At 39.5% G+C, this 12,571-nt stretch overlaps 2 protein-coding genes across 3 annotated transcripts; one reads left to right on the forward strand and one right to left on the reverse strand.

Annotated features, from left to right (window-relative positions):
* Positions 1–50: 50 nt before the first annotated feature.
* On the reverse strand, positions 51–10,155 carry LOC102703696 (protease 2). Its single transcript, XM_006657310.2, has 11 exons — positions 9,877–10,155; positions 9,112–9,384; positions 8,822–9,016; positions 8,015–8,361; positions 6,753–7,044; positions 5,096–5,254; positions 1,814–2,179; positions 1,032–1,097; positions 682–730; positions 483–609; positions 51–378 (listed from the first exon to the last, which is right to left on the reverse strand). The coding sequence occupies exons 1-11, from the start codon at positions 10,153–10,155 to the stop codon at positions 297–299; spliced, it is 2,235 nt and encodes a 744-aa protein (XP_006657373.1). The 3' UTR covers positions 51–296.
* Positions 10,156–10,383: 228 nt separating this feature from the next.
* LOC102707687 (coiled-coil domain-containing protein 12-like) lies at positions 10,384–12,102 on the forward strand. Of its 2 annotated transcripts, XM_040525485.1 has the most exons (6): positions 10,384–10,464; positions 10,727–10,864; positions 11,372–11,507; positions 11,590–11,704; positions 11,813–11,877; positions 11,959–12,102. In XM_040525485.1, exons 1-5 carry the CDS (start codon positions 10,397–10,399, stop codon positions 11,866–11,868), a joined length of 513 nt encoding a protein of 170 aa, XP_040381419.1. In that variant the 5' UTR covers positions 10,384–10,396; the 3' UTR covers positions 11,869–11,877; positions 11,959–12,102. The 2 variants fall into 2 exon arrangements, with proteins under 2 accessions (XP_040381419.1, XP_040381418.1); XM_040525484.1 differs by lacking the exon at positions 11,959–12,102 and having other exon boundaries at positions 11,813–11,952.
* The last annotated feature ends 469 nt before the right edge of the window (positions 12,103–12,571 follow it).

Genomic DNA, 12,571 nt, shown 5'->3' on the forward strand with positions numbered 1-12,571 from the left:
CATTACAACAAAAAAAGTCAAACATCTTACATTATAAAACGGGTCAAACATCTTACATTATAAAACCTTACATTATAAAACGGAAGTAGTAGTATATCTGTCTTCGGTAGCTCATATATGTAGAGGTTGAAAATGCGGCAACCATCCTCTGAACCCCATTAGTGTAGTCCATAGTCATATCTAATGTCTCACTGACTGACTTGGATCAATGAAAACGACCGATACGATCCAGCCAAGTTATGTTTTACTACAACCAATCAATTACAACAGTCAGTGCCTTCTGAATGGAAGGTCTTTTACAACGACGCCTTTGGAGCCATTCCCAGTGCCTTGAGGATGAACGCATAAGTAAATGCATCTTCTCGTAGTTTTTCAAATCTGCAAAATATCCAACACTCAGTCGTTTTGTTGGATGTTATTCCTTTGGTCAACACAAAATGGGAAAAATGAATGACTTTTGAAAACAAAAGGAAAAGGCTTACCTTCCCGATTTTGAGAAGTGCCCAGCACCAAGTTCGCACTTGAATAACAGAAGGTTGTCATCAGTCTTCAGTTCCCTTAGCTTTGCTACAAATTTTGCTGGTTCAGAGTACATCACACGAGGATGTACTTCATACAAACTCTGTCAGCTGCAGTGCATCAATAATAACCAAATAAACTCAAAATGGAAGTACCACCTACCATTTAAGCCAGCAGTCACAAGGATATTAGGGTATCCTTGTGCTTTTACCTGCAACATAGACATACACAACCAACCAAGGTGAACATATATGTGAAGCTGATTTTGACATCTAATAGTATACAAGAAATAACATAAACAAATAACAACATGCAGCCACAATTCCAAGTCATGTTTTTACTAGTCTTTATATGATGATTCCATTGTAACAATCACAATCTCAATCCTTGGCTAGTAAACGAGACGGTTGTGGTGTCCTAATTTCTTGATATATGTTAGCACCAAAACATCCACCATATATAAGCTTAACCCAGTAAAATCTAAGCAGTAAAGAACAAAGATCACCACTTACATTATCAACAGGAGAATATGATTTCATATAATAATAGTACTCTTCTTTTCTTGGATCACCCCATTCCTGGACCAAGGACAAGAAGATGAGTTATTGACAGCAGATGAACAGATAGAAGATAAACTAGAATAAAACATGAAATGGGAATAACATAAAAGATTTTGGACATTCATATGGGTCAATGCCCTTTTATTTAACCTACATTCCAAGCATACTTGGTTGACCCCATTCTTAATTATGACTACTCCCTCCGGCTCAAAATATAAAAAACTCATACTAGAGTATACAGAACCTTGGTACGAATCTGGACAGACCAGTACTAGGTTGTGTCTAATCCAGTAAAGGTTTTATATTTTGACATGGAGGGAGTATCAAACAAAGGTTGACAAACGCATGGTTTATTTCAGTCAGTTCAACATGAGCACATGGAAAGCCGACTGAGCACCATACAAGCTTAGTGCAGGCCCACTACAACCCCCAAGTTCAATGGTTGGTTCGATATCACATCTTGATATAGCAAGATCGTCAGTCCTTTGATCTCAGCTTGTACTCAGCTATTGATATAAGAGACGGATATATATGTAACTTACCAATTTAGTAAAAACTAAGGCAATACTTTAAGCAAGCATGATTCAGGAGAGCCAGGCAATGATAAAGACACCAATGAACATTGCCCAAAAGGTCACAATCACTGTCTTATTTATGCTAATGTACAAAAATGACAAGACAGTTAAGCATGGAAATAAAAGTTAGCATAAATGCACAACTGAGAGCATGGGTACCTCCCACTCAGATGTAGTCAACGGGATAGTTGGATCAAGCATAGTTGTAAGAACATCAACAAAGGGAACTCCAGCAACAGCTGCCTTGAATAAATCAGGCCTCATATTTAGGACAGCACCCATCAATAGGCCACCTGCACTTCTGCCATTGATGCAAAGCTTTTCCTTGGAACAGTACTTGTTTTCAATCAAGTGCTCAGCACAATCAATAAAATCAGTGAAAGTATTTTTCTTATTCAATAGCTTCCCATCCTCATACCACTTACGTCCCATTTCACCGCCTCTACGAATATGAGCAATCACATATATAAAGCCCCTGTCAACTAGAGAGAATCTCGATCTCCTAAAATTCGGATCTATACATATCTGTTGGCATAAAAATGTGAAAAATAAATGTATGGTAGCATAACAAATCAGGACAAAGTCTACTTGCTGGAACTTTGAATCTGTCAATGGCCCCAATGCAAGTCGCAAACTTTGAATTATAGTGGAAATGTTTTTTCATCCGTTGAACATTGCTAGAGGTAAAATGGATAGCAAACATAACAAATAGCTGCATGGATAACACAGATCTGAAACATGAATACACAAAACTTTCTAAATGGGTGTATGCATCCAAGATGATGTTTTCAAACTAGCCATGTGCACCTGAGTGATTCTGTGTGGGAAAATAGTTATGGACTGGATGAAGATCTCATAGATATTTCTACACCCTTTACTAGAGAAGAGCTGGATAAGGTTATCAAGAGTGCCAAAAAATAATACTGCTCCAGGCCCTGATGATTTCCCTATTCATTTCTAAAAGACTTTTTGGAACGACTTAAAGGATGAGTTTTTTACAGATGCTGATTATGCTGGATAACAGGGAACTAGATCTGAAGAGATTGAACTTTGGGCTTATTACTCTGGTTCCTAAAATTACAGATGCTGCCAATATTAAACAGTATAGACCTATTTGTGTTCTTAATAAATGTTTCAAGATTGTTAATAAAGTGATTACTAATAGGCTTACTAGAGTTGCTAATAAGATTATAGCTCCTACTCAAACTGACTTTATCCCAGGCAGGTCTATTCTGGAGGGAAGCGTGATGGTTCATGAGGTGATAAATGAATTAAAAACTACTAACATGGTATCCTTTGGAAAAATGACATTGAAAAGGCTTATGACAGAGTAAGATGGGATTTTGTAACAAAGGTGATGAGAAGGAAGGGTTTCTCTGAGAAATGGATAGGTTGAGAAAATGCTTGCATTAGAGGTGGTAAAGTGATTATCAAAATTAACAATGAAAACAATCAGTTCTTCCATACCTATAGAGGCTTGAGACAGGGGGATCGTCTTTCCCCTCTTCTTTTTAATTTAGCTAGTGATGCTCTGGCTGCTATTTTTGATAGTGTTAAGAATGTTGGCCTTTTGTCTGGTTTAGTTCCTAATATATTTCAAGCAGGTATAACTCATTTACAATATGCTGATGACACTGTGATTTTTATTCCTCTTTGTAATAAGGAAATAGCTATTACTAAATTTCTTATGTACTGTTTTTGAAGAGATGTCAGGCTTGAAAATAAACTTTCATAAAAATGAAGTTTTTGGAGTGGGTTTGAGTGATGAGGACCATATTAGAGTTGCTAACATGTTAAATTTCCCTAAGGGGAGCTTCCCTATGAAATATTTAGGTTTTCCTATTGGCCCTGATAAGATTTCTATTTTTCACTTTAAACACATTCCTAACAAAATAGAGAAGAGGTTAGGTTCTTGGATCTGCGGTAGCATGTCTTATGGAGGTAGAGATGTGTTGATAACTTCTTGTCTTTCAGCTATTCCTAATTACACTATAGGTTTGTATCTTCTCCCTGAGGGGATTCATAAAAAGATGGATTTTATCAGAGGAAGATTTTACTGGGCTGGTATTAGTGAAAAAAAGAGATATCACATGATTAAGTGGAGTTACTTATTAACACTAGAAGTATGAAGGTTGCTATACTGTCAAAATGGATTTTTGATATCCTGTCTGACAAAGATAGCCCTTGTTTGAATCTCCTAAGGAGAAAATACCTTTAGAATTCTGCCTTTTTCCAGCATGATTGAGATGGTGCTTCTCAATTTTGGAAAGGGTTGATTCAAATTAAGAGATGGTTCAACCTAGGAAGTAAATGGGTGATGGGACGTGGGGACCAGATCAGCTTCTGGAATGATGTTTGGCTAGAGGAGGTTCCTCTCAAGGTGATGAATAGTAATATTTTTAAAAGCTGTAATCAACAAGATGTGATGGTTAAGGAGGTGATAGATGGTACCTTTCGTAGTTTAACCTTTAGGAGATAGTTTAGTGAGTATGACTTGAGCTGCTGGCAAGAGCTAGAAAGGAAGCTTAGAGATATTCATTTGATAGGAGATACTGACAAAATCCTGTGGAATTTGGAGAACAATAAGTGTTTTACTGTGAAGTCTATGTATAGGGCTTTAACTTTCCGAGGTGTAAAGGATTTGAGAATGGAGACCATTTGGAATGCCCCATTCCAAATTTAAACATTTCCTATGGCTGGCAGAGAAAGATAGGATTCAATCGGTAGTTCAATTGAAAAAAAGAGGATGGGGAGGTTATGAGTTTTTCTGCTTGCATAATTTGCCAGAAAACACTCAACATATCATTTTTGGTTGCCCCATGGCGGTTTTTGTCTGGTGTGTATGCAGAGATGCTTTAGGATGGAGTAATATTCCTGTGAATTTTGAACGTTATCACTTGTTAGTGTTGGGAAGAGCTGGTAATAAGCAGATTCGAGTCAGGATTGCCCTGCTTGCTGCTATTAGTTGGAATCTGTGGGCTACTAAAAATGATATGATCTTTAGGGGAAAAAATGATTTCTTCTCCTTTAACATCATTTTTTGTATTATCTCACTTCTTAGGCACTGGAAGGCGCTACTGAAGCAAAGGGAAGATATTATCCTGGAACAAATGATCCAAGAGATTCAGAAAGCGGCTGGGAACTTGAAACAACGAAGGAGAACCGGAATAGGTTAAATTAGTGTTTTTCGTTTTGGACTGTTAAGAGGTAGTTTGGTCTTCCGAACGTCTGTCCTTGTAAGATGTTTTGTTAGTCTGTGATGGGTGGTTTGGCTACTGGTCGTTTTGAACCTGGTCTGTAAGCTGATAACCCCAGCAGCACCTTTTGCTACCTCGTTCTGCTTTCAGTAAAAGCTGGGCTCAAAAAATGAGCCTTTTATCTAAAAAAAAAAGATGCAGACTTTGTTTTCTTGTTTCTTTGAAAATGAAAAGGATTGCTTACCTCATAGGAGCCATAGCCATATAGCAGCATCGGGTCTGAGCCATCAAGATTCACACGATCTTTTCTGTATAGAATGGTCATGGGTATTTGGGTGCCATCAGAAACGGCAGCCCATTTTCTTTCTGTTACATAGTTTGATGCATCAAATCCACCTAGGACCTAAAAAATATTTAAAATCTCAAGTCAGAAAGAGCTCAAAGTGCCTCTCTAGCATCAAATAACTAAAAGCAACTTTCTACCTGATTATTCAGTAGGTAGACGTACTGGTCAGAGTAAAATAGATACCAAGCAAAACACCATCCCGATCCCCCACGCAAGCCGATGCATGCCATAGTTATAGCATGGTCATGGTATATAATCCAAACCCAATAACAAGACACGAGATCCCTATTCGGTCATTCCCCTCTACTGCTGCTGTTCTGCCCTAGCCGGCTCAATGCATCGTTCTCCACCGGTCATTCCCCTCATCCTGAAGCATAGCAGCTGTGAGGTGCTCATCCTCAAGAATAATGGACACTCCGCCCTTCTCCTCCAGCAACGCAGCAACACCCCGAAGCCTCTGAGTCTCACTGCAGCTGGACTTCACACTGTTCATGACCTCCGTCTTCGAGCACAGGCACACAGCAAGTCCATACAAATCACTAGTAGTACATGCCCTCCTCATGAATCCATTCCTATAACATAGTTCTCTCTTTGAGTTCTTTGGTCCATGAGTGCCAAATGCCCATGAAGCTCGTATCTAGACAGGTTGTGACTTGTGAACAGATATATTTTTGGTTATTTCAGAATTTTGTGCATTCATAGTTTCATATCTGGCTTGCAATCTGTTCTTGGAATCAGTTTTGTGCTTTCATATGGCTGGCAATGTCGAACCTGTGACTGCTTTGCTGATTTGTGATCAATTTTGTTTTCATTTTCTAGTTCGCATCATAAACCAAGATGTGATTTGTTTTGGGTGAATAGCTGTATGTGGACCTGTTCCCCTGGTGGGGGTGGGGAATGGGAGGGGTGGTGCTTGAGAACGGAGCATTTTTAGGTGTTTGGAGACAGGTGTAGGACTATCCCCTGCCAGGGACCAGTACCATTGGTCCATTTGCCGTCCCTACTACTTGTGTTACTGCACATAAAGTGGTGCTTGCAAACATGATAATTGTGCAAATGCTACAATTCAAACCATTCAGTTCATGTTAATAAAAAACAAAATCACTGATGAAAACCTCCTATGATCAGCACCTCATTCCAAAACATAAAAAGCTACTGTCTGTAAATGTGCATTCAGATTACAACCACTAACTCAAATAAAGTGATCTACACTGTCAACACAAATATCATATCAGTGAATTTCTCACAAGAAGTATATTTCTTTCATAACTTTTACAAGGACTAGGTTTGGTAAAACAAAATCGCAGTGTGTATTTGTTAGGGTACTAGATCATCAGCAACATACTTTTACAAGTAATCAATGTTTGTTGTGCTTTAAGCAACGCAGACATGTACAGGGTGGAATTTAATAAGAAAAAAATGCACAAGTCATGCCTAACACGACTAACCTATTCTCAGGAGCATACCTTGTTATTAAACAAGCCAACATATCAATTAGTTTGTTATTGATCAAAATAACAGAAAACTAATTAAGGTAGTGCAACTGATATCTTACAGTATCAATCTTCTTCAGCACAGACACTCCTGAATCCATGTCATAGTCAAAAACTGACGGTGGGGTCCTCATTGAGCTATAATGGAACCGGATAACAGATGAACCAAATTGTGATTGCTCAGGTTCCACATCATATGCTGGATCAACAAAATCAATCTCTCGGCCTCCCTGAAGCTGCCCAACTGGCTCTCCAGTGGCTGGTAGGCGATATGCAGTTACTTTAGGTAGACCATTTTGACGTTCATATACAGCAACATGATTCTCAAAGAGCTGGAAGTCCTGTATTTTCACACTGGAAAGAGTTTCAACTTTTTAATGCGGTTGTGATACTAACACTGTCTCTGGGCAATGCAGCCCTAATACACAATAGATCCATCGGTGAGAGGGCAAAGAACAAGCAATATGCAGAATAATTTAAGTTAACAAGCAATGGCTAAGTAAAGTTGTCCGTTAGGCACTCTATCAGAAGCAGCACGATACATTTCCATATTGATAACATAACTAAATTCTTCAAGATATTTTTGAAGTGAACTTCACTATCAGATACAGCATTATATTGTATATTGATAACATAATTAAATTAATTTTTAAAAAAACTAGAGCACACTAGATACAAACACTCTGGAATATTACTGCAAGGATATCAAACTTCTTGCAAAATTCCTTAATAAAAAAATAAAATAAAAAATCTATACAGTTTCTCAGAATTATTCTTGATCAGTTAAGTTCCAAAGAGAAAAGGTCTATGTAGTAGCCATGAGCTATCCTTGCAGTTTCAGTATTCATACGAAAAAGTCAGCTCTCTTATTTTGAATCCTGTATAAAAATCAAGGCTAGTGCATTCATATGTTTGCTAGTGATGAATTTGAACTTATGTGATGTCTTATGCTACTGCTACCAGTGCCTCCCCTGCTGAGTTGGATGGATGATGTCAAATTGTCAAGTGAAAAACTGTTATAATGTATCATTTGTGTATCAACCCAAAATTAGAAAGTGCGAAATAAATAAAAAAATATAGATCAAATCACCTCAAGAATGGAGTTTCCACAACATAGACAATTGAATACTAAAATAGCAGTACAAGAGCCCCCAAGGCAGGTTGACGCCTAATGCACCATCATTCATGCGTAGCAACAGCACCGCCGGTGGCTAGGACCAACTTTTTAGAAAACTGTATACAATATTTGTATACTAGCTATAGATACATGACCCATCAACCAGAAATATAATCATAGGAACTTAAAGAACAGTTAAGTGACTACCTTTCTCTGTGTGGTAGCAAGACAGTGGTCTCAGCTACATTGTCCAATGGGCAAGCAATCAATTCAGAGTTATAGAATTCCTCACTTCTCCTCTTAATATAAAAATGGTTTCCACGATGACTGGCTGTTGTATCAATACCATTAACACGAGGAGTTAAAACCACAAGCTCCTTATTCTGTTTGGATACTTCCAGGTAGAATATAAAGCTTGTGCTTTTGCTTCCAGATTCAACAAACAAATACTGCTTGCTTTCAGAAGCTCGGAGGCCAAGGGAGAACATATCATCTTTTTCATGATACAAGCATATATCATTTGACTGATCAGATCCTAACATGTGCAACCATACCTTAAAATGACCATAAAATAAAGGAAAAAGTCAACATAAATATTAAAAAGCAGTGCATAAAAAAAAAAGGAAAGAAACACGTTGTCGGTTTGCCGGTAGTACCAAAATTTGGTACTGTAACAACAAGAGTCTCAACAGACTTTGGCATGAATCAATAGTCTGAACAGATCACTAGCATTTTCTTGAACAGGAATTGCGAATAGAAATCCTAAGAGAAATTTCTAAGAATAGTATATTCCACACAGGATTGCAATTAATAGCTTGAGAGAGTAATGATGACCTGGGGTAATTGCATTTAATACGATGATGAATCGAAGACTTTGTTAATTTATTTCTAGAGAAATGCCATTTGCTAGTTGAATGACAATATGCAATATGTCCAGCAAAGGACCCTTGTGTTGTACATACACCTTGTACCAAGACACATGTCATGTAGGGGCCAGAAGAAGAGGGCACATACTTTATCTGGCCGGAGAATGGCGTCCATTGTGACGTAAACAAGGTAGTCATCACCAGCCCACTCAATGTCAGAAGTAATTCCTTCAAGTGGTTGGCCAATATATTTTCCACTCTCGGCATCAATAATGTAAACAGTGTAAATTTCATCGCCTTTAGTGTCTTGTGCGTAAGCAACTAGCTTACCATTAGGACTGACCTGAAATGCATATAAGAGAGGTTGAAGAGGCACATGCATAAGAGGAGCAGAGACAATGAGACTTGGACACAGGAGTGGGGGGATAGAAATGATACCTTGAAAGCCCCAATGCTATAGTAGTCATGGCCCTCGGCCTTGACATTCTCATCCAAAATAATATGCTCATGAGGAGCATTGGGTCCAGTGGGCATGACATCATAGACTGTAATAGGACCATCAGTTGGCACGAGACGCCTGCAGTGCTGCACATACTCCTTGCCAGCCAGTGTTCTTTTGTAGTAGTAATAGTGGCCTTTGCGAAGAGGCGCTTCTATATCATCCTCCTTGATTCTTGCTCTAATTTCAGCATATATGTCGTCCTCAAGCTTCTTCACATCTAAAGAGAGTTGAGAGTTGGGCGTGATCAGCATAAAGAGAAAGAGAGAGCGATCACCGCCATAATAGAAAAGAAAAGAAAAGAAAAGTAAAATAAATAAAATAAAATAAAATAGATCAAACCATCCATACGAGGTTGTATACTTGTATATAGTGAAGGTTGGAAATGCATTGACTAATTTCAACTTGTATATAGTGAAGGTTGCGAATATGCAATATGGGCATACATGCAAAATTGAGATATGCAAGATGGCAGACCGTGGCAGCAATGACATCATAGATTGAGCGACATTACATGTAAATTCTCTTTATCTTAATGAAATTTGGCCAATCCCCCTGCTTGGGAATGGCCCATTGAGCGACATTGGAGAGAAAGCAACGAGTATAGATTGAAGAATTGATCTGGTCTAGTAGGTAGGGGGTATGGTTTGGTTGGGGGATTTAGCTTAGGGGAAGGGGTAGTGCGTTGCGTTGCAAGAAGAAGCATTGATATCAGACATGATGGTGGTGGTGTAATGATTCTCGTCGCGGAGGTAGGCGAGGACGTCGGGATCGGAGCGGGAGTAGTCGCGGAGCCAGTAGTAGTTGTCGACGCGGACATCGCCGTGCTGGAGGAGCTCTCGCGGCACCTTCCTGGGCACTGGCGGCGGGGTGGCCATGGCGAAGGCGGAGAATCGCGAGGAGAGAAGCGAACCGAAGGCGGAGAAGGGAGGACGCGAGCGCGAGGAGAGAAGCGAACCGACGACGGGGAAGGGGATGCGCATGCTTCTTCTCCGACGCCGGCCGCTCCTCTCTTCAGAGGAGGAGAGCGAGAGAGATCTGCTAGGCCCATTACTCTTTGGATTTGGCCCAATTAGCCCATAGCGACGCACGCACGCACGCCCCCTCCTTCCTTCCCTTCCCTTCTCACTCCACGGACTCCACACGCCGCCTCCCTCCCACTCCCACAGATCGATCGATTCCACCATAGGAGAGGAGAGGAGATGGAAGACGCTGCCGCTCTCCATGACCGCCTGCTCGCCCTTCGCGCTGCCAAGGACCTCCTCTCCACCACCGTCGGACACCACCAATAAGTACTAATTCTCTCCCCCTTCTTCCCCACCAGTAAGTAATTGGGGGATTTCTTGCCCTAGCATCAACCTACATGCCACTCTGCTGCTGGAAATGAATCATGCTTTTTATCTACCATGTCATACTTTGATCACGTACTAGTTTACTGCTCTAAATATGAGAATACCAAATAAACTAACTTAGGAAGACATAAATCTTGTCTACTATTTTTATCAGCTGACTTGGTTCATCTATCTGATTGCTATTCTCATTGACTGCATTTAGAAATGGGAACCATGACACCATAGCACAACAACTGGAGAATCCAACTTTACCAGCTCCCCTGCACACACCTGAGGTTGAGGAGGCCTCAAAGGAGAACATTACCCCCCGTGAGGACTCTGACAAAGTTAACGATGATGAGTAAGTTAATCTGGAAGACAGGCTTTGCTTAGCATGCTTGAGCAAGGAGTGCATCAAATATAACCCATATTTTGCATTATATATTCTGCATATAATCATTCTGACATTGTTTAGTCATTCACGCAGTTGAATGCTTGTGATTCTGGTGTAAACTTAATTGGATATAAGTTATAGTTTTCATTGCAAAGGCTGATGTTTGCAATCTCATCGTATAGACCTCGTAAAAATCAAACAGGTCACTGATCGATAAATAATTTACATGACAAATTGTTTAGATAAAATTTCCTGCGAGTGTTCACTGGACAATAGGTTGTAAACTACCTTCTTATTTATGTTGGGTGGCTTGCTGGCCTTATTGTTTGCAAGGATGTGTATCGTGTTAGTTTGTTGTTGAACGAACATGTAATATTAGCATTTAAAGTTCTTTGGGTCCTTGGGTTATGGTTTTTGTGGATTGATCCTGTATAATATGATATATGCTCATGGCTTTTCAATGTTTCCATGCAGTGATATCCCAGCCATGAAGTTCAGAAACTACCTTCCTCATGACGAGCAACTTCGGGGTGGTAAGCTGGCTCCAGTTTCCCTTCCAAAGTTTGAAGATCCAATTTCTGCTGAAACTGCAGAGCCAAAGCAACTGGAGGTACTAGTATTGTGGTATTATTTGTTTCACACACTTACCAAACACCATTGCAATACTGTCAACACTAGTTTTTCTCTTGCAGGACCCTTTTGGAAACATAGCACCAAAGAATCCAAATTGGGATCTGAAACGAGACGTGCAGAAGAGGATCGACAAACTCGAGAAGCGCACGCAGAAAGCACTGGCTGAGATTGCAGATATTGTGTAACTGATGTCTGATCCAGCCGGGTTTCTTTTCAGCTCATTTGTTGGTTATCTGGTATGCTTGGGTGCGCATTTACGCATGTTGAACTATTGTGGAGCAGTGGAGCAACAAAGGGAGAAAGAAGCACTGGAGGAAGGAAGCGATGCCCAAGATTGAGACATCAAGGTAGATGGAAATAGCTGAATCTTGTAATGTCAAGAATGCTGAAGGGTTGCGTTGCTAATGGCAACATTCCGGGTCTGGCAGTTAGTGTGTTATGCTTGTGAACATGGAAAACCGTAAAAACTTGGTTGCATCTCAATTGTGCTTAGATTCTGATGGTTACCTAACAAGCAGTTTAAAGTGGCTGTGGTGCAGACCTAGCTTGCGTCAAGCCGTCAACAGGCTGCCATGGATACAGTTAAGTAGCTAAATACCCGTGCTTTTCGATGCATAAATATGAATTGTGCCTATCTTAGTATTATTTGGAATAGATCATTTGTAAGATTTTTAAAACATAACGTGCTTCCATGATAAATTTGTACTTTAAAGATAAAATAAGATAGAACCAATATGCACGACTATTTGTAATATTAAAGTATACAAAATAGTTGGTAAAAAATACAACATAGGTGGCAGATTCACTGTGCCGGCTTCTGGTGAGCAGTATATTCAATAGCAGAGAGCAGTATATTCAATATGAACGAGCAAATATCTATCAATATACTCCCTTCAAAAATACAAGATGTATTAGGTTTTGTTAGTAGTAAGGGTTTAACTAACGCGTATAACTTTTATAACATAAAATTGATGTTGTTAGATTCATATTTAAAAGTGTTTAATTGGGATTATGCTTTTGTATTTAAAAAATGAAATTCTA

The sequence above is a fragment of the Oryza brachyantha genome, chromosome 6 (assembly GCF_000231095.2).
Source record: "Oryza brachyantha chromosome 6, ObraRS2, whole genome shotgun sequence".
NCBI lineage: Eukaryota > Viridiplantae > Streptophyta > Magnoliopsida > Poales > Poaceae > Oryza > Oryza brachyantha.

Coding starts and splice junctions, on each gene's coding strand:
- LOC102703696 (XM_006657310.2), bottom strand. CDS start 10,155: ATGCGCATCCCCTTCCCCGTCGTCGGTTCGCTTCTCTCCTCGCGCTCG. Junction 610..681: donor TGTGACTGCTGGCTTAAATG/GTAGGTGGTACT, acceptor GTTTGTATGAAG/TACATCCTCGTGTGATGTAC. Junction 379..482: donor CACTTCTCAAAATCGGGAAG/GTAAGCCTTTTC, acceptor GATATTTTGCAG/ATTTGAAAAACTACGAGAAG.
- LOC102707687 (XM_040525485.1), top strand. CDS start 10,397: ATGACCGCCTGCTCGCCCTTCGCGCTGCCAAGGACCTCCTCTCCACCA. Junction 10,465..10,726: donor CCGTCGGACACCACCAATAA/GTACTAATTCTC, acceptor GACTGCATTTAG/AAATGGGAACCATGACACCA. Junction 11,705..11,812: donor AGCACTGGCTGAGATTGCAG/ATATTGTGTAAC, acceptor ATTGTGGAGCAG/TGGAGCAACAAAGGGAGAAA.